At 51.4% G+C, this 20560-nt stretch overlaps 1 protein-coding gene across 2 annotated transcripts in view; it reads left to right on the top strand.

Moving 5' to 3' along the window:
* NTRK3 (neurotrophic receptor tyrosine kinase 3) overlaps positions 1-20560 on the top strand; it is a 245009-nt gene that overhangs the window by 26490 nt on the left and 197959 nt on the right. For both annotated transcript variants that reach the window (XM_026121296.2, XM_026121297.2), the window contains exons 2-3: positions 16910-16984; positions 18427-18498. In XM_026121296.2, coding sequence (XP_025977081.2) covers positions 16910-16984; positions 18427-18498 — 147 coding nt within the window. The remainder of the gene's footprint in view (positions 1-16909; positions 16985-18426; positions 18499-20560) is intronic.

Here is a 20560-nt window from a genome sequence, read left to right as displayed (position 1 = left end):
AGACAGACGCATCTGTCACCTCGCAGCCTGTGATAGCTCAGGGACACTGGGAGGCCACCGCCGCGGGAGGTGGGCAAGCGCTTGGCAGGGAGGAGGGCTTGTCCCTGTTGCTGCAAGGTCTCGGACACGTGTGGACCTCGACCAAAGCTCTGCCGCTAAAGGAGGATGTCCCTCCACCTGCAAAGACCCTGTCAGTGTTTTCAGTGAAAGAATTGGCTTATGGTGTAAAATGTGAATGATCTGCAGCCTCCACTATCAGATGGGAGCAGGGGCACTGGGTGCATGAAACAGGTACATTGGGGTGTGTACCAGCCAGGTGGGACCCCAGCCTCTTTTCTAAATGGATAAGAGTCTCATAGCAGTGACCTAATTTCTTGCAACTGTCTTCACAGCACTTGAGTGTTGTCTTGCACCTTGCTTGCTTATTAGGTTTGTATTAGAGAAGTTTAGAGAGGGTGGCAAAAAAATTCCTTGGAGACGTGCATCAAATTGAGTTTTGTCACTGGCTCCACCAGCTTTGCCCCTGCTACACCCTTTTTGTGCCTGCTTCCTTCCTTGCAATGAGGGTATCACTTGGGAGACTGCATCTTATTATCTGTTTATAACTGTCTCACCACCTCAGCTGACATGAGGATGTATTGGGTTTTTTGGTTTGTTTTTTCATCCTGGTTTATTCCTGGGTCAATTGCAGATCCCTGCTCTTGACTCCCAGATGGATCTTGCTTACCCATCGATACCAGCTGCTTTCCAAGGGTAGGCCCTCTGCAGCTTGGGTAACCTCTAGTACAACCATTTCCTAGGTCCTGGTGTCAACTGGAAACCACAGGGAGTTTTAGATGGTGCTGCTATGCTCCACCCATACTGATGAGACTATTTCCATAGCAACTACAGGATTTTCAAAATGGAAATAGGGGAAGGATGTTTAAAAATAACCCAACCCAGCTGAAAACAGTCTTGGGCAAAAAAATGTCTGCCACTGTGTGCAATGCAAGGGGCTCAAGGAGCTCACGTTGCCTCTCATCTGAGAGACTTGTCCCAGCTTAGTGTGTTTGTGTTGGACCTCGTGGCAAGGCAGCCAGGCAGTCTACAGGCTGCCTTGATGCTCTTGCAGCCTGAAGTGTGGAAAACCAAGGTCCTCCTTGCATGGGGTGGCTTGGCAGGGCTGAGAGGGCTGCGATGCCTCCATGTGCCAGCCGTGCTGGTGCTGTGCTGCCTGCCACTGAGCCCGGGCAGGTGGCCAGTGATTTTTGGGCAGGGCTTGGGCTGGGCTGGTGAAGGGCAGAGCGCGCGGGACCGTGCGGCACAGCAGTGCAGTATGCCACGCTCTGGTGCAGCTCTTGGGGGAGCCAGGTGATGCCACAGCTGATGTGCAGGGTGATTTCCAAAGCTAGCCGTGTCCCCCTGCTCATTCCTTGTCAGGCAATTTTGGGGTGCTGAGGGCTATATCAGCTCAAATATGTCTCTAATTTTTCATCTGTGCCTCCCCTCCCAGAAGGGCTAGAGCCCTGGGGGAGCACAACTTCTGGTGCTGTGTTGGCTTCAGGCTCTGCTCTAGGCTCATCCTGTTTCCCTCCTGTTGCCCTGGCATTGCTGGGAGCTACAGAAATCCCCTTTGCTCAGGAGTGAGGCCTCCGAAAGCCCTAGTGAAGGCAGAGCATCCATCTGCTTGCTGGGGGAGTGATCCCAGCAGCTCAGCCCTGCTGCCAGCTGGGGGTCTGTGTTGTGCCCCTGGCATGGGCAGCTCTGTGCTCGAAGGGCTCTGCTGCTTGCAGCTGGCTGGAGGGATTTGCAGATGGAGCATCCCCTCAGCACCTTGCACTGAGATGCTCTGGCAGGGAGGGAGCATTTGGGAAGGAGCTGCTGGGAGAGGTCTTGCCTTACTTTGCACCCCTGTCCTGCTAAGCCTGTTAACGGAGCTTTCCCATCCTGCTCAGCTTTTTGGCTGAACTTATTGTGTCTCTTTACTGCAATCTCCCAGAGTGTATCATGGTGACACAGCACTGCTTCCCCTTGCTGGGTTTTTTTTTTGCCCCTATTAAACAGTGCCAAACACTTGATACAGGCACCAGTGGACAAAAGCTTGATGCATGGCATAGTGCAGACCCTAGTGCTGGTGGGGAGAGAAGGGAAGAAGGGCTGTGAGTGACTTTTGGGAGGCAGAAAGCTTTGGGGATGTGGTGCAGAGCCCAGGCCTGGCATGGTGACCTGGAGTATCCTGCCCCGGGTGCTGAATTGGAGCCTTGGAATGCCATCGGGAGAAATCGGAGAGCCCCTGGCCCAGTGCTGCTGGGGGAGGCTGGAGAAGGGCTTCTCACTGCCTGAAATGCCACCCCAAATCAGCAGGAAACCCCTTTGCTCTCTGAGGCCAGGTGAGCACTGCTGCTGCCAGCTGCTGCCTTTTGATGCCTGCTGGCCACTGGTGCCATGGCAGCCTTGGATGTGTCTTTATATCGGCAGCTCCCGGCAGCTGAAAGGCTGCACCTCGGCTCTGACTTTCTGCCCCAGAATCTGTGTCCTGCTGCTGTCAGCCCCATCCGTTGGTCTGTCCGGCTCTGCCCCCCCTGCCTGCTGTGGGCTGCGTAGCCCGTCTCGCTGCCTTCTCTGACGATGCTCCAGGCTCGTGCGGTTTGCTCCAAGTCGGGCTGGTACTGGGACCGTCCAGGCGTTAGAGCTGCTGAGGAGGCGAAACAAAGTTTGAGTGATTCTTTCCAAAAAAGCTAGCTGCGAGGGCTTTGAGGATCTGCTTTCTGGCTTTGAAACTGCTCTGTAACCTTAAATGGCACCAAAAGGGAATCTGCGTCCCACCAAATACATCGTCCAGCCAAGTGCTGAAAGAGCAGGTGCCAGCAGGAGACTGAGCCTGGCCGCCTTGCCTGTTCCCCCTTTGCAGTTATGGCTGAGCATGACCCTGGCTTCCCCAAGTACTCTGGCAGGACTTGGTGCCTGTCAAGGTAATGCTGGCCTCGGGGAACCCTTCAGAAACAATTTGGTGCTCCCAAAAATGAGTCCTAAAAGGCTTGTCTATGGGCTCATGCCTTGGTGCCAGCGGAGCCCCACGTGCTGCTGTGGGGAACGTGGCTGTGTGCTATGGAGGCAGGGGCTCGGGGGCTGCGGTCGCTCATCCCAGGATGCCCCACGGCTTGTACCCCCTGCGGGGGACGTTCCTGCACTACATGTCGTGGCTTCCTCTGCCATGGACTCAAAAACCCTCCATGCAGCCTTGTGCTCGCCGTCAAGCCCTGGTGGTGAAGCACATCTTGAACAGTGCAAGGAAATAGCGTGCATCTGCTGGGAGCATCTTAGCGAGGGGTCCACGGTGTTGGCACCGGGGTTAATGAGTTGCTGTGTGTTGGCTGAGCTGCTGTAACTCGGTCTGTGTGCTCCTGCCGTGCTCCCGGTGTAAAGCAAGCCTAGCTGCTGAACTGCCAGCGCAGCCTGACAGCAGCACGTTCGATAGCGCGAGCTCTGGCGTTTTGCTCTGCGTTTGGCCCTGGCGAGGAGGGTGCCCGTGGGGAGCCTGACAGCGCGGCTGCGGAAACCGGCTTTGCGGCGCGCTCTGCGCCGGCGGCCACGGGAAGCCCTGGCTGTGTGAGCGCTCGTCTGTCGTGAGGTGCCGAGCGAACAGCCTTTTTCATAATTCAGTTATGCCTTTATCTAGAGGAGTGGCAGACCGAGCCTAGATACAAGATAGGAACTGTCCCCCATGCTGCACCTCAAATAGACTTGCTGCTTCCTTAGCTGGATTGACTCAAACAGCCCAGCTAACGGCGTCTGTGGCTGTCAGTGTCATCTTGTATAATGTTTTTGCAAAACACTTCCACGTTTATATGAACGCAGTAGAGACCTATGAGACTCTTTAAAAGTGCTTGCTTTTTTCCCCCGCTCCTTTCTTCCCTACCCTGCCTCCTCCTGCCTGTGTCATGTTTATAGGTATGGCTGTTAGCTTTTTGTTTTAAGAGCCAGCCATCTTCTCACAAAATATTTGGGCTTGGGGTCATCCTGTCTCCATGTATGCATCCCCACCTCTCCTGGGAGATGCTTCTGCTCTTAAACCTCAGCAATAAGCGCTGCCCAGCATGCGTGTCCATCATAGCAGGTGCATGCGGAAGAGGGAGACTTTTTTTCACTGCACAGTTTTGCAAGGGCTGATTGCAAACCACAGGAATCCAAACATTATCTTGACGAAAAGCCGCTAATCTCGCGCTGCTGGCTGGCAACCTGCGGGTTTGAACTCTCGGCACCAGGGTCTGGGAAGCGACACTGCCTCCTCCTGCCAGGCGCTGGGCTAGGGAAATCGGGAAGGAGTCCTTCTCGTGTGCAGCATGGATGACGGAGGAGTCTGAACCTTTTATTGCTGCCCAGAGCTGGCTGCGATTTGTTCGTAACAGAGAACGAGCCTGGGGGAGTCGTGGTAGCTGGCGCAGGATTAACAGCATATTAAGCTTGCCTGGTTCCTCTGGGCCTTTGGCTTTGAGGAGAGCAGCTCCCAGGCTGGCCAGGGAGACTCGCAGTGCCGGGAGGATAGTGGGGACCGCGGCTGGCCTCTGGGAAGGTCTCGGTCCAACCCGAGCAGCTCTGCCCTCGGCCCAGCTGAGTTGCGGGAGCGGGTGGGAGCCTGGCTGCCTTCCAGCCCAGCTGGGCATTGCTGCCCAGTTGTTTGAGCTTCATAAACATCCGAAGAGCCAAAATGCTGGAGGATCAAAGTTCAGGCTCCTTGGGAGCCGTTTAGAAAAACAAATGGTTCATGGGAGCAGAACCCAAGTCCAAGAAAGATTGGCTCTCTCACCGCCTCGCTCGGACAGCAGGTTTCATGGTATTTGGTGTGTGTGGGAAAGCCAGCAACTGAAATAGCCCCGATGAGCCAGGCTACGGGGGCGATGAAGGCTGCGGGGAAGCACAGGAGGATAAAGTGGGACAGGGGGACTGAAAGGGGAGAGGGGAGGGCACAGGATTTGGCTGCCAAATGGCCATAGCCACAACTGAAGCAGAGGGACCTTCTGGTGCTTGCAGCATGCAGCTCTGAGCTTTGGTTTTTTACAGCTTTTAGGATGCAGGCAGAGGAGGAGGAGCGAGCTGGGAGTGGGAAGGATCAGCTGCACAGCCCAAGAACTCGCATCTAAATTTAAACAGGATTTGGGATGGGTGGAGGAAGCAGAAATCTGATATGGATGTAAAAGCTCCCAAATTTAGACTCCTGTAGAGCCTGTGGTTTTAAAAAGAGTACTTGCAGGTTTGTGTGAGTGCGGAGGCAGCAGGACCAAGCCAGCAAAGGCGGCAGGTCTGAGTGATGGAGCGCAGCATCCCTGGTGCTGCGAAGGGGCCAGGGAGCCGGCAGGGCTGTGCTGGGGAAGCCTGTGCAGCCCCGTCCCCAGCTCTCACATCTGCTTCTGCTGGGCTCGTTCTCCTCCTGCCCAGTTTCCACTGCAGTGTATCACCTGAACAGCCAGTTCTGTGGAAGATTTTGTTTTCTCCTTTCCCCCTCGATCCATTTTGCTGTCTTCAGCCACAGCATGAAGTGCAGCACGTGAACGTGGCTACGAGCTTTTGCCTCGAGCTGAGCTGCAGCAGCTGGACGGGGCGTTATTGATCGTGGCAGCTTGCTTTGCTGCTAAAGCTCCCTGCCTGCCGGGGTGGCTCTGCTTATCCACCGCTCCCCACTGCTCTGGGACACTGAGAGTTAGTCCTGCAAAGTCAAACCGTAGTGACTCCCCAGCTTCAGTAAGTCTGCTCATGTTGCTAATGTGTGTGGGCACTGCTCTGCCGGGAAGAGGTGCAGCTGCCTCTGGAGCGGAGCTCGGCAGCTCTGTCTGCATGAATTTATGCGTAATTCTAATTCCTGAAAAGCTCCAGAACTATTCAGAGGTGGGAGCGCAAGGGAATCTGACCTCCAGTTTGAAGTTGCAGGGAGAGTTTAACAAGGCAGAATATGATTTCTGATGCTGATTTTGACCAGGGTGCTGGCTCCTCTATAAAATGCTCTTTGATCTTTAAACACCACAAAATGCTGCATATTGTTAGTTCTAACTGTATAAAATATTTTGAATAAAAGCATCCTTTCCTTTGACCTGGCAGGTGCAAGGGAGGCTGGCTGTTGCCTAAAAGGGAAGCTCTTTCAGTCTCCCACTCCCCTTAAAGCACAGGGTGCTTTCTCACCTTGAGGTCTGTGCTCTACATAAAACTCCCAGGGGAACCGTTTGGCTCCCCTTGGATCTCCCTCTCTTCCCCCTTGCGTGGCTGTTTGTGATGCAGCGCAGTTAGACACAAACAGGTTTATGGTAACGGTCCCTGGCAGGAGCATCTGCTCCGATGTCCCGCAGGTCTGTCTCTGACAGGTGGCCGTGGAAAGAGCCTCTCCTGGCACGGGGGACTGGCTTTGCACGCTGTCCTGCCTAACAGGAATGAAATAAATGCCACTTTGGGGGAATATCTATCTCCAAGCTTGCCACCCCAGAAGGAGGGACAGATGTGTCTGGTGCTGCGGGAGGGTGAGCTCTTACTGGTGCTGGACAGAGGTTTTGCCCCGGAGGTGGCTGCATTCCTGTATTTATGTCTGTGCCTGTGGGACATAAGCTGCCCATTTGCGTGCCCTCCTCAGGGTGCTAGCGGAGGAGGCTGGATGAAAGCAGCACTCAGCACCTATCGCTGCTGCGGGCTCGGGGTGTGCTTGTGTCCTGCCATGCGTGGTGGATGGGGCAGTGCCGTGGTGTCCGGCAGGGAGCTAGGATGGAGCCGGGAGCCCAAGCCTGTACTCGGACAAGTGCCAGGGCACTGTCCCCTTTCTGCTCCCTCCGCAGGTGATATTGCAGCCCTTGGTGGCTTCCTCGTGAAGCTTTCACTGGTGCTCGCTTCTGATGAACAAGGTTTCCCTGGTGCATGGATCAACTCTAAATGCCTGAAGTTCTTGCTTCAGACTCCAGGGCTGGTTCATCCTAGTGCTAGCTTGTTACTATTAATGGGAAATTAGGAAGGTTATTTGTTACGATGGCAGTTGTACTGCTACCCACAGCAGTTCTTCAGCTTTGGCATCCTGCCTTATGCCTATTTCTTCCTTTCTGAAACCGAGTGACTGGGCGTAACTCTTCCCGCACTGAAAAGCCTTGGATGTAGTGTGTGATAAAGGGAACATACGGCTTCCTATCTGCTGTAGCAATCTGTCCACGGTGGATCAAGGCAGCCTGCTGTCCTTGGGCAATGCTGAAGCCTTACCTTTGTGAGGGATGCTGTCTGCTCCATAACCCACGTACCGGATCTGGTGCAGGATGGGGAGGCTGTGCTGGGGTGAGCCGGAGGCTTGTGGAGCCCTCAGGGGAGAGTGGATAAATGCATGAGTGTGGGGCAAGGCACCCCATGTGTGAAAGATAGTCTCATGCCCTTCCTGCCTCTCACTGGGAGACTAAAGCACTGGATGAGGTCTTCATCACATTGGTACTGCTGTCTGTGTTTTGAATGCACGTGCTTTCCCCTGCCTTTAAAAGCAGCTCCTATGTGTGTTTAGGAGTGCCAGACAGCATCATTTAATTGCAGTGCCTGGAACATTTCTCTGTGTGTGTGTGTGTGTGCTCACAGCAGAGCTTAAATCTGTCACTCAGGATGGTTTCTCAGGGTATCTTCCATACTAGGGTGTCTTTATACAGCAATCATGTTAGGTACTGCAACTCTAGCAGCTCTCTGCCTGTAGCAGTAGCTCCCAGCCAGCCTGGGGACAGGTAAGTGCTGTCTGGGTGAACACTGGGCTCACCCCAGTTTATGCAGAAGGTATTCTGCAGGGGATTCTCACTCTTTCAACGCCCTGTGCTTGAGTAGAGCAGAAGCCAGGTTTCCCCAGGAGGACTGTTGAGATGCCATATCTAGGTGTCTTTTTGCATGGCTGTACTGCTCAAACCCTGCTGCAGATACCGTTGCCCAGCTGCAGCGTGGGGGGAGTTGAGGACACTCCCTGCTGTTCCATGCTGCGACGCCCCGACCTGGGGCTGCCTGTTGCACGTGAGCCCAGCCTTGGGTGCAGGAGCTGCTGTGTAGTCCTCAGCCGGGCAACCCTCACCCTGTGGGCACCAGTTGTCTCTGGCATGCAGAGAGCTTCTGGAGCAGGAAGAGGTCTCCTCATCTCTCCACAGCTTTTGCTTTCTGGCCAGGGTGCCCAGAAACAGTGCCGAGAGAAGATTATTGAGTTATTTGGGATACTGAACCTGAGCCCAGGTTTAGGTATCTGCTCTGGTGCCCAAATGGCAGGTTCACAGAAAGCCGGTACTCGTGGACAGCAGGACTGCATTTATTTAACCCAGAGGCTTGCTTTGTCACTAAAGCTCATGCAGGGGTTTTTCGCAACTGCAGCTGTCTATTCCTTAGAGACAAGTCATCACTAGCCAGCTCTGCCCTTAGTTTTCTTTGCCCAGCCTTTCTGGAAAGGCCCCATTTGGATCATTGGGCTGGATATGGTTGGGCCCGTGGGAGGGTGACTGAGTCCATCTCCCTCACACCCTGAGCCCACGTGCTCCCAGCACCCACATACCCCTACATGGCCTTGACTAGAGGAGCAGATCTGTAAGTGCAAAGGGGGCTGTGCTGCAGTGCTATGTTTTATGATTGTTACCTTGACGAATCACAATTACAGTGTGGAGTTACGCTAATAATTATTTCTACAAGCCATATTTGCTACCTCCCCCCTTTTCTCTCACTGACCTCAAATTATCCTTAATGATGCAAAGTTACCTGCTGCAGGGTGACTTTTCCATGTGATTTTGGTAAGGGAAAGCCCACACTTTAAATAGGGAAAATACTGACCTCATAAGTCTTTATTCAGCTGCACTTTCCTTTAATGCTTAGTTACCAATTCAATTTTATAACTTCCATATTGAGGGAATAAAGTCCTTCATGCCTCTGGTTAATAAATGTATGTGATAAGTGCTTTATAATACTGTGAAAGATGGCTGATTTCTTTATGGCTTGTTCACAACCTCGCATGCTGTGCGAGGGGTGGGTGGAAGGGGATGGCAGGTCCCATGTCAACCCTCACCATGGTGGTGCTCTGCCTCAGTGCTGGACCAAGCTGTGGGCAAGTCCGGCATCTGGTGCGATGGCACCTGTGTTTAAACGCAGGGCTGGTTTTTGGAGAGGTGGGATCAGGAGCAGGTTCCTAAGCAGCCTGTGCAGGGTGAGCAGTTGACCAAGATGCTGAGAGCATTTTGAGCTCTTGGAGACAGGCAGGGGCCAGCGGGAGAGGTGGGTGCCAGCAGGCATGGCTGTGTTTGTGACCAAGGCACAGGCTCGGTCTCTGTGCTATGGGTGCTGTCTCACCCCCAAGGCTGGCGCTGGGACAGGCTGGCCCACAAGCGTCGCGGTTCCTCACTTGCCTGGTGCCATGGTGCAGGTAGGAGCTGCAGGCCTGTCCACGCGGGTAACGTGAGGGTTATTCGTGGTCCTCGCTATCTGGGCATGCCCTCAGCTCTGTCTCTGCTGGGGAAAATGGGGCGTAGAGATAAAGGCAGCCTGCATTTACGGCCTCTGTAAACCTGCCATCCAGGGGGACTAAAGAGACACCATGAGAAGATGCTGCGAACTCGGAGAGGTGGGAATAAGCATTGCTGTTCCCCTGCACAAGCAGGTACTTTGGGCTCAAGCAATCCTCAAATGCCAATTAGTGCTGTTTGTAAACCCGTAGGAAGAGGTTTAGGTGAGTTCAGATGTGCTTTCACGCAGCTGCAAAGGGCTGCCTGGGATGAGGACAGTCCTTGCAGTTCCCAGGCCTGGTCCCTGCAGTATTAGCTGGACACAGTTTGTCCAGACCTCCTCTGCTTGTGGCATGTAGGTGTGGGTGGTCACGTGGCATCCACTCCAAGCAGGGAGGTCCTGGCACTGGAAAAGCCTCCTGGTTTGTAGAGCTGATGAAAGGCCTTGCCATCCCTGTCAGCTGTGGGTGCTACAGCTCAAGGGGGACCTGGAGCTGGGGATGGGTGCCATGAGGCCCTCTGTTGCAGCTGATGGGGTTTTGGAGAGGGAATGTATATGCAGGAGGGGAAAGGGAAGGCAGTCCTTGGATGAACCAGGGCAGAGTTTCTGGGAGATGCTGAGGGACTGACTCCCCTGCTCTGCTGTTGTCTTCGAGCTTTGGGAAGTCCTACAGGCTTTGGCAGGTTGTCTTGTGCTCTGTCTGTGGGCAGTCATTATGTGGCATTGCAACAGCCACCCAGATGTGGGTTTCTTATTGTGCAGGGCTCCCATAAACTTCAGGGGCACCTCTCCACCTCGGCTGTTGACTTGCCCTCGCACCTGGAGGAGGCAGGTCCAACTGGCCAAAGTTTTTTAACAAGTGACTTACCTCTGCCCCCATCAAATTCATATTTGCGTGATCTGGCACTGGCATGCCAGGCAGTTTGTTGATAATGCTAAACTTATTGGATAATTGAAAGCTAATGCTTCTGTCTGGACCACTATATATAATATGCCTGGATGACAAATTGGTTTTCTTGTTGCCCTCCAAGAAGAGTCAAATACTGTTTTGTTTATGTGTGTGCACACGTGTGCATGCTTAGGCAGCATGTCTCTAAAGGAGATGTCATCTACCCTGGCAGCAAATGGAGCTGAGGGTGTCCTGATGAAAAGCTGCTCTTCTCCAATCTAGGTTAGATATAGATTTGGGTAGCACATGTGTACACATGCTATATAATACTTAGCTCTTATTGAGTGCCTTTTTCAGCTATCGACCGCAGTACTTGAAAAACTGGAAGAGATTAGATAAATATTATCCTTGTCGTTTGAGGAGGGTGCAGGAAGGCCAGAGACTTTAAGTAGCTTCAAGATAATCACTTGGTAAACTGGCATCAGAGGCTATTTTTTGCCTGTCTTGTGTATCTGGGACAAAATGAGTCTGGCTGTGTTGAGATCTGAGTGTGTTCATCTCCCTTGCTGTGTTGACCGCGGGGTGGATCAGGAGCTCAGACTTCTTATGCCATCTCAAAAGTGACACCAGACTGCAGTGACAAATGCTGGACTGCAGTGTCCATTTGGATGACTGATGAGCTGCCAGTCCCCCCTTCCAGGGAGTGGGGCACATTCCTGGTGCTCCCAAAAGTCCTGGAGACCAATCAATAGCTAGAGTGTGTGACATGGTGACCCTATCGTCAGTGTGCTCTCTAAACTCTTTCTGTGCCTGTGTGACGTAGTGCAGATACCTGGTCTCCCTGCTGGCTGCCTGGCTCTGAGATTCAGGGTGAAATGTGATGCCCACAAGCTGCAGAACTAGCAAATAAGATTTTGCACTTCACAGGTTGTTTTTAATTGTGGCACTATGCAAGCCATGGACTGACTGTTAGTCTGACTTCACAGGTCCAGCAGGCTTTCAAACGTGTTTTAAAGGCATGGTTGTAGGTGCACGGGGGCTGAGATAAAATGCGGGATTGGCTTGCCAAATTTAGCTTGTCAGGCTAACCTCATATCTTTCTCTGAAAAGGTAACCAATTTTCTAGGCAGAGAGAAGTTGTCAATGGAGCTGATCTGCCTGTGTGTCAGCAAAGAATATGATGCCATGTTATATGAGAAATGGTTTCTTTTCCTAGAGCAGGTGCAGTATAGTGCAACTGTTGTAGTGGGGAACTGGATAGAGGAGAAATCATGACGGGACATGTTGAAAGGGGAGAGGATTGCAGAGGTTCCTTAGAGATCCTCTTGGTTCATGCTTTTGCTCAGGATGCTGACGTGAAAGGAGAAACAGCCTGGTGGGCTGTCCTGCCGGTGGGCTGCTGGGGCAGTGCCTGTGTGGAGTGGATCCGGGTGGCCGGGGGGAAGAGCCGCAGTGGTGCGGGCTGGAGCAGCAGAGATGAGACTATTAAACATGGAGCAGGAGGAGTGTGGTAGCAGGTCTAAAGCAGGCTTTTGATGACAGCTGGGAAATTGTATCAGCTGGAAGTGACCTGGCAAATAAAAGTGCTCAGGTGCCCTGCTTGATCACGAGGCAGAGAACAGCCCCTCAGCTGATGTGGCTGGGAGAGGCAGGTGTGACCTTAGGCAGAAAGTCGAGGCATTTCCAGTGTGAACAGGGAATTATTGGTGCTGTTGTGCAAGTGAGACCTCTCCCAGAGATTGCTCTGTGTTCCTGGTCACCCCTCTTCAAGAAAGAGTGGTGTAAATAGGATGATGAAGAAAAGGGAGACCCAGCTCTACCTAAAGGCAGGAGGGGGCATGTGCCTGCTATGTAGGGTCACAAGTGAGTGTGTCAGTTGTGCTAGGTCTGAAACCAGAAACCAAATAATCTTGGCACCAAGAGCTCTGTCTGAGCAATACATCTGTATCACTTCTGAGACTTGATTTAGTATCTCTTCAAGGTACTTGAGACAATTTGCCTTGCACTTCACTGCTTGGTACAGATGTGCTGCCTTAGGAGACCTGGCCTTGTATAACTTGTAAATTATAGCTGGGGAGGATTTGACTCTCCCTCATAAACACATTGTAAGGAGTCAGGAGAAATACCAGGAAGGGAAAAGAGCAGCTTAAGCTAAGACAATTTTGATGCAGGACCAAATGGCTGCACAATGGTTGTGAGTACGTTTAAGCAAGAAATTAGAGCAGTGGAGTTCTGGTGCAATATTGCAGTACAAGGAGAGAAAGAAAAGCCCTAAGTAATTTTAAGGTGATGTTTGATCAGTCTGTAAAATGTATAATATAATGTAATGCTCTGCAGTGCAGGCAGGCTGAAGGACTTGGCAGGCCCCTCCAAAAAGACATGAGTAGAAGAAGGAAGCAAATGTAAAAACAAACAAAACAAAACCTGCTAATGTCAGCACTGTTATTGGTTAGCGATGCAGCTCATGTGGTCTTGATTAAAAGCTGGAAATGAGTTTAGATGGATGTGTATGTGGTGAGCACTTCATGATTCAGGGGTTGTAAAGTATGGTATTGGCCTTGAAGCTATTGCATCTTGCAGAAGAGCTGTGTCCCTTGGTAATAACTGAGGATTGCCGTAGGAATATATAGTTAGAGAAGCTGGGAGGGAGGGAGGGAGTTACCCGTTGAGCATATTTGTGTTTCAGACCTCAAAGCCTGATTAGAGACCTGGGCAGGGCAAGGCCGGGAGTTGTCGTGTCTGTATTTGGCACAAATGCAGAACCTATATTTCTCCCAGGTCCAGCAACTGAGGCAGAGGGGAGAAGAGAAGGTCTCCATCTTCACCAGTAATAGGATATGAGCTTTTTAGGGCAAGCAAAACCCTGGAAGGAGAAGCAGGTGATATACTGAAGGAACTGAGAAGTGACTTAAGTGTGTGGGGAGTCTTTTGGGTGTGGGGTTTTTGTTGAGTGGTTCACTTGCTTTCTTGTGCAACTGCTGCAATTTTGCAATCACAGCTTTACCCTTTGAACTTCTGAAATAAGATGTACTGCTGTTTTGTCTTGTTCTTAAAGTGGATTCAGGTGAATCCAGCCAGTGCTAAGGCACACTATTCTCTCAAAAACAACATGGATACAAATAAAATGGTGTTCCAGATGCATCTTTGCAGTGCCTGTGAACCAAGACTGGTTTGCCACCCCCAGGATCTAGGGTGGATTTCCTTCTGAGTTGAAAGAGTTGGATGAAAAAGGGGAAGAGCCATTTCTGGGGGTCCCTGAGAAGGGCAAGGCAGTGAAGAGACAGTTTGCTGCTTGATAAGTGTCTGTATAATAGGACTCCGTGGTCCCTTTCTAACCTGTGCACCTAATTCAGGATGATACTGTCTCCCTCTCTGCATAAAACAGCTGCTGTGTTGTGCATCTGTCCTGTACAAAAGGGTGCAGGTATTCATTTCAACTGTCGCTTCTCTTGTTGCTCCCTTTCTAGGTACTGTGTGTGAATGTGAAATAATATCCCAGAGCATACCTGAGTAGGGAAGGTTATGGCCTGCCTTTGGGAGGCTGGAGCACAGGTTGCAGAGTTGTATTTAGCCTTGTGTAATGTCACTTTTGGAATGGTAAAACTGCTGGGGAGGCACAGCCACTCGGACACTGCCAGTCTATACCAATGGATTGGCTTTTATCTCCCAGCCCACAGCTGTTGTTCACCATTTTGTGGATGGAAACAGATATTTCATAATTTTGGAGACAGGAGTGAGCGGGCAAAGAAGTTTGTGCTTCTGCCAATGCATTTCAACTCTGTCCTTCACAATGCCCCCATACCCCAGTCCTGAGTCATCAGAAAGTCTTGCTACTGCATGTTGCTGGGAACAAACTGAGGTTTCTTTCTACCTGTTCTAAAATGCTGCCCATGAGGCTTTGAGTATCAGGTCAAAAATAGCATTACTTTTTTTAGCAAATGCATAATCAATAAAACAAGCCAATCTGGCTGCCTCCTCCTCCTTCAAAGCTGAGGTTGCTCCATAGTTCCTGGCCCGAGACTGTTCCCTCTGCCCCCAGGGCCAGGGATCAACACAGTTGCTCCAGCATGCCCTGGCAGGAACCCATGGCACCCAGCACCTGCCTCCTGCCCTTTATCTTTCTTTCCCCTGAAGAATCCTCTCATCTGAGCTGTAGGAATTGCAGGTGGGAAATGTCTTCAGCCTGTGTTTCTAGTCTTGCCCGGTGTGGTCAGGCCAGTTTTTGAGAAGTCCCCAATAATCCAGTCCTGTAACTTTCTGTCCCAAAAGCTGATCTCGCGGTCCTGCGCTTCCTCTGACGAGTTTCAGCGAGCCGTCGAGTCTCTTGACTGACGCCTCCCAGTCTGTGCTCTGTTCTGCAAGTGATTGCAGGAGCTGTAGACGTTGGCAGTGAATACTCAATTGCCTTGATAATGTCCTGTTTCTCATTCTCCCTGGATGCAGGCAATCCAAGCTTATGAACAGGTCATTTAGGATGAACCATAACTTTGTCACTCAGCAGCCAGTTGGGATTTTATCTTGTGTCCTCTGGATATGTAGACAATTACGGAACATGTGGAAAGCAGAGGTGACTCTTTCAGGCCTCTGCTTTTCTCGGATCTGGATGGCGAGAGAAGAGAAATGTATTTAGTGTTTAAGTTTAGTCCAGGGTATGGATTTTTTTTCCCCTGTTAGACAGACGATACGTGGGATGTGGTTCAAATAGGTCCGTGCACTTCTGTCTCATTAGTTCATCTGTTCTTACACCAACCTTTTTCTCAAGAAATAGGGAGTGCTGGGGGAGGAATGTACAGCCCTCTTGATTGCTCTGGAGGTGGTAAAAGATTCCCCTTTCACTTACCCTCTGGACCACCATGTCCTGTAACCTTCTCATCCAGAAGTGATACAGCTCTTGGCTTTGGCTTATCACCCCAGCCCTGAATCACTGGAAATGGTTCCCCTCTCTGGGGCTGAGCCCAGAGCCAATTACTGCATTAAGGCAAATGTGAGTCTGGATGCACGTGTTCCTAGGCTCTGAAGTGAGCTTCTCTTCACAGATTGTCTAAGGGGACTAGCCAGATGTTTTTCCTCCTCTTGATTTTGAGAGAGGACCACCTCCACCCACTCCCCAGAGAGGACCCTCCTGAAAACGCTTGTACTCTGTGGGGAGGTGTCTGAGTTTAGTCTGAGAGAGAGTCTGAACTGGCTTTGTGCTTCGCAAGGAGGACTGAGTATAGTTCTCAGCAAAAATTTGTTTCTGCAGTGAACAGCTTGAAATCATGCTGGTTGCTGCCTCACCGGTGGAGCTGTCAGATGCTCAGGCCTTGGCCATTGGTGTCAGATGGCTGCAGGCTCTGAAGAGCTGTTGTCTGTGTCCAAGCAGAGGCCAGTCAAGAGCACGGGACCTGCTTGGCACACCGCACGCGACCGTCCTCCAGACGTGCTCCAGGGGAAAGCCCTATGCGCATAGAAAGCGTCTTCTCCAAGCGTCCAAATTCGGAGAAAGCCTCCGTGCTTACCTCAAGGAACCGGCGCGGGATCTCTGCTGCCTGCCTGTCGGGAGCAGGTGCTGGTGGGAAGCAGAAAGTGGCACTGGCCACCTTCTGGTCCCTTCTAGTTTTGTGAGGACAGTAGCGCAAATCCTGGGTTTCTCCTTCAGGTCCTACGCTGCGCAGAGCCTCCCCTTGCTTTTAGCACTGTCACTGGTCCTTTGTGGGCCAGTTCAGCAAAGAGGCCAAAGGCTGGAGAGGTGAGGAAGGCACCATGCTCCTTTCCCACCACGCAGCACTGCAGCTTGGTAGCAGAGGCCCGTGGCGGCAGCAAGCCGGCCGTGTGGCTGACAGCGTTGCCCCTACGCTGTCGATGAACAGGGGACCCCATTCTCTGGGGCTGTCGATCTGTCACCTTCCCCCAGCTCTAATATTTATTGAAAAACGATCCCGCAGTGACAGATCTATTTCTGTTTTCGTTCTCTGTAACATACCTGCCAGAATGCCCCAGGCGACTGAGGAATTTGTTATAAAGACACAGTTTCCAAACTAAGTTTGGCACTTTCCTGCCAGCAGTGCTCCCAGCCAGCAAAGACTAGGACCTGTTTGGCCACCCTGCTAAGAGCCTGGATAAATACATGTGGGTTTCTTTTTTTCTTTTTTCCTCCACTTAGGCCCTGTGTTTTTGTTGAGAGGCTTTATTTACTTTCTTTCCTTTTGCCTGAGCTGTCCCAATCATGTCTTTATTTACCAGTGTGCACAGTGAGGTCCAGAGAAGGGGAATGGTTTAGCCAGGGACATGCAATGGATTGGTTGTACCTTCTATGCTAGAAGCTCTGGGTGAAGCCATGTTGTTTGGCCTTCCTGGAGTTCTGGGAAAACGGAATAAAAAGCAGCATGCGAAACTGCTTGTTTTGGCAGTATGATGCATACCAAATGTGTCTGGGGAGCCTGAGCAGGTCCAGTCTCCAGACCTCTCCTGTGTTACAAGGCTTTGGCTAAAGCAGGATGGAAGAGATATGGAACAGGGCAGTAGGGTACCAAGAGCTCCCTGTGTGCAATCACCTGGTTGTGCCACTGCTGAGTCTTTCCTTCCTCTCCACAGACACATAGAGAACTGGAAGAACTTGCAGACACTGAACGCCGTAGACATGGAGCTGTACACAGGACTCCAGAGGCTGTGAGTATGTCATGCGTTTCGGGGATGAGAATGGCGCTGGGCAGCCCCTCTTTTCCCAAGCAGAAGGCTCCTGCAGAGAGCTGCTGCTCCCTCCTGTCTGTTGTCTCCACCCTGTGATGGTCAGAGCCTGCTCATTGTTGGCTCCACAATATTTTTCTGTGAGACTTCACAAAATGGAGATGAAGTGCTTTTTGGTCCTTGCTGGATCTGCGAGAAGGGAGACTGCTAGCTCTTGACAGCTCTGTCAGCATACATCAGCCCTGACCTCTCTTCTCCCTGCTATTCTGGTTCTGGGCTTGTGCATTGTTCTGACTCATTTCAGCCCTACAATGCGAAATTCCAGCTGTCTTTATCAATCCTTCAGCGTTGGGCTGTTGGTTCTCCTTTACTGCAGTTGCCATCAGAGTAGTGCTGCGCGATAAGGAAATCATATCTCCTCACACAGCCCTCAAAGCGCTGGGAGAAAGCAGCTCTGCATGTCTCAGATGGGGAAACTGGGGTCCACAAGAGCGAGTGGTTTGCCAGCCGCTTGGGCAGCCTGGCCGAGTGAGGGGCACGGCCCACGCCTCGTAATTTCCCCCTCCTGCATTGCAAACAGTGCTGCGCCTGCCTGCAGCTGTGCCCTGCTGCGTGCCCTTTATACAAGATGTGCAGCATTGCTTAGGGTTAATTTGAGACTCTTCTAATGTGTTTCACTGGGAACTTTACATCGGCTACCATTTGACCGCAGGCCAGAGGAGAGGTGTATACTGCTGAGCGTTCGGTAACCGAACCCCAGCGAGCTGTGCACTTAACGCATCCACTCTGTAAGCAGGCTGACTGCTCCTTCTCATCTAACCTAAAAAGCAGCAATGGAGTCAGGCGTATTTTTGTCTGTAGCAGATATTAATAAATCATGGTCATAGTGCTGATGCAGCTTCTCCAAACAGAGAAAGACAGATGGAAAGAGAATCTCTCTTCAATATCCATCCTGCCCTACACAAAATATTCACCCCTCATCAGGGCTCCAAGCAGAGGGGTTTTCTCTTGGGTTGAAGCGTGTTGGGTGCTCCCCCGGGCTGCATGCCCTCATTGCAACGCCCCAGGAGAGCTGGGCCTGGGGAGCAAGGGGGTGAGAGGGCCAGGGCTGGGGCACTGGGCTGGGTTTGCTGTGGGGCAGGCAGTGCGGCACCCCTCCATGGTGCACTGGCAGGGACCTTGCCCTGCGGCTACTCACACTGAGCCTCTTCTATCACCTATCGGTGAAACTGAAAAGCTAATTTTTCTCTTTGCTTGTAGTTTGTAAGGGCTGTCTGAGGTGAGAACTGCCTCCCTTTGGGCTCGAGGACTCCCAGTGCTGACTGCAGTTTTCGGGGCATGGCCTCCAGAGTTTAGTGCAGGGGTCTGAATGTAAAGCAGTGTTCTACCTTGACCCATCACTGTCTGTTCAAATCTTTTTTCAGGACAATCAAGAACTCAGGGCTACGAAACATCCAGCCGCGGGCATTTGCGAAGAACCCTCACCTGCGTTACATGTGAGTTGAACCAGTTCCCGTCTCCTTTTCCCTTCCTTCTGCTCCGTGGTCTTTCTGATCCCCTTGGAAGGGCCATCTCTGGAGCGTTGCTCCATCAGGAGAGTGACAGGGAGGGAAGGGGAGATGCGAAAGGAGAAGGGGGGTGAGAGCTGGTGATTAAGGAGAGGAGGAGAATTGAAGATGCTGGAAAGTGAAAGGGGCTCTGATGTGGGGATGGGGGAGGCAAGAGCCCCAACTGGCTCTCCTGCTGGGCTGCTGACAGATTTAGGTGTCTAATCGCTGGGCCAGCTTAGATGGCCTCTCTAATGAGCACCGGCGTCATTAGCAGCCTTGCAGCGGGGTCAAGTTTCCCTTTCTGCTGAGGTCGGTGGCTGCGAGCTGCATGTGGCCTGAGCCTGCCCTGCTCATTAGCTTTTCACCAATGGGGGGTTTCCAGCACAAATCTCTCTTTTGGGCACATGGCTGACAGCTGTACTCCTAATTACTGACCTGTTAAACTGGCATCTGCACTGGGCCTGCTGTAGGGCTGCTTTGTGCTGGGGGTTGCTGGAGCGTTGGCGCGGTGGGATGTGATCAGGCAGGGGAATCGATGCTCCTGAGCGTGGCTCAAGGAGAGGACTAGTCCTTGCGCAAACATCTACCGTTACTGGTCCTGGAGCACGGTGTTTCAGGGAATTTCTGCATGCTTGAGGCTGAGGAGGATTTCTTCTCCGAGTGCCTTTTTCCCAAGGCAGTAAGTGGTGGTCTGAATTGCTGGTGAGTATGCAAGGCACTTCATGGCTTTTAGATGTCTCATCCAAGTGACTGTGTCTGAGGTCAAACCCCTCTTGGCTTTGGCATGGAAATGGGGTTGGCAAAAGGCCTTGGGCCTCGGGAGTGAGCTGATGGGCTGATGGAGGGTGTATGTCTCCCTGCTTTACACAAACTGGTGCTAGTGGCTTCTGTCATGAAAAATGGTAGTAAAATCCTTTTTTTTTTAAAAAAAAAAAAAAAAAAAAGCCTCCGCTTGAATCTGCAGACCCATGTGCCCATTGATATAGTCATGGTACTGATGAAGGGAGATGGATGCAACCTGCAGAGCAGGATATATTTGTCTTTTGATGTCTGCTCAGAGATGATGTGAACTGAAAACCCCAAAAGCTTCCTTATTGGAAAACCAGTTACAGTTGCTAAGTGACGGTAAAGTACTTGCTAAATAGGAGATCTGCAGTACCAAAGGGCATGAATAGTTAAGGGCATTATGGAAAAAAAACACAGGGCCTTTTTGAGTCTAAAGAAGGGTGTATTTTGTTATAATAAAATCTCCTTAATGCTGACCACTGGGATTTTCCTGATTTCTGTTCTTTATTATTTTGATTTGTGGTGTTTATTTTTTATTTTTGTAGCTGTTTGTTACTGGGAAACATTCTCTCTGAATACCTCTCCCAATTGATTTTTTTTCGGGGGGGGGGGTGTTGTTTTGTCAATTGTGTGCAGTTGCTGTTTATGTATATAACAGATGCAATGAAAAACATCGATTTCTAATAACATTAGTTTGGGTATTGTAATAGTTTAGAGGGCCCCACATGCACATTTTGAGTCTGAACGTGTGTTGTTAATGTGTATACATGCAATTGTTGCTGCTTTTTCAGATAGCTTTTGTTTTTGTCATTGGGGGTTACTTTTGAGATGGAAAAAAACATATCCATCTTGTGTCAAGAGTTAAGGTTGGTATGTTGTGATGAAATATGTGTTTGTTTACTGCTTGGGCCATGTAAGATTTATCATGTTCCTAACATCTTTCTTTCCTTGCCTTTTGAAGCTCGAGGCAAGTAACTGTATTATTCAGTTAGTGTCTGCCAGTGGGTTTTGACACCGTTTCTGGGATCCAGCGCTGCGGCCTTGGTCTGTGGCTGTCAGCAGGGTGGCTGTGAGGCCACTGCTCACCTCCAATGTCTGGTTGCGTGCCAGCAGCTCTGCGTGCTCCCCTCCTGGGTCCCCTGCCACTGCCGCAAGGGCTCGGTCCCAACGGGCTGTTGGCAGCGCAAGGAAGCGCCAGGCAGTGGTGTGTCTGCGATGGGCC

Source organism: Dromaius novaehollandiae, chromosome 10 (assembly GCF_036370855.1).
Source record: "Dromaius novaehollandiae isolate bDroNov1 chromosome 10, bDroNov1.hap1, whole genome shotgun sequence".
NCBI lineage: Eukaryota > Metazoa > Chordata > Aves > Casuariiformes > Dromaiidae > Dromaius > Dromaius novaehollandiae.
Note: the sequence above shows the minus strand (reverse complement) of the source record. Positions and strands in the feature narration are given on the sequence as shown.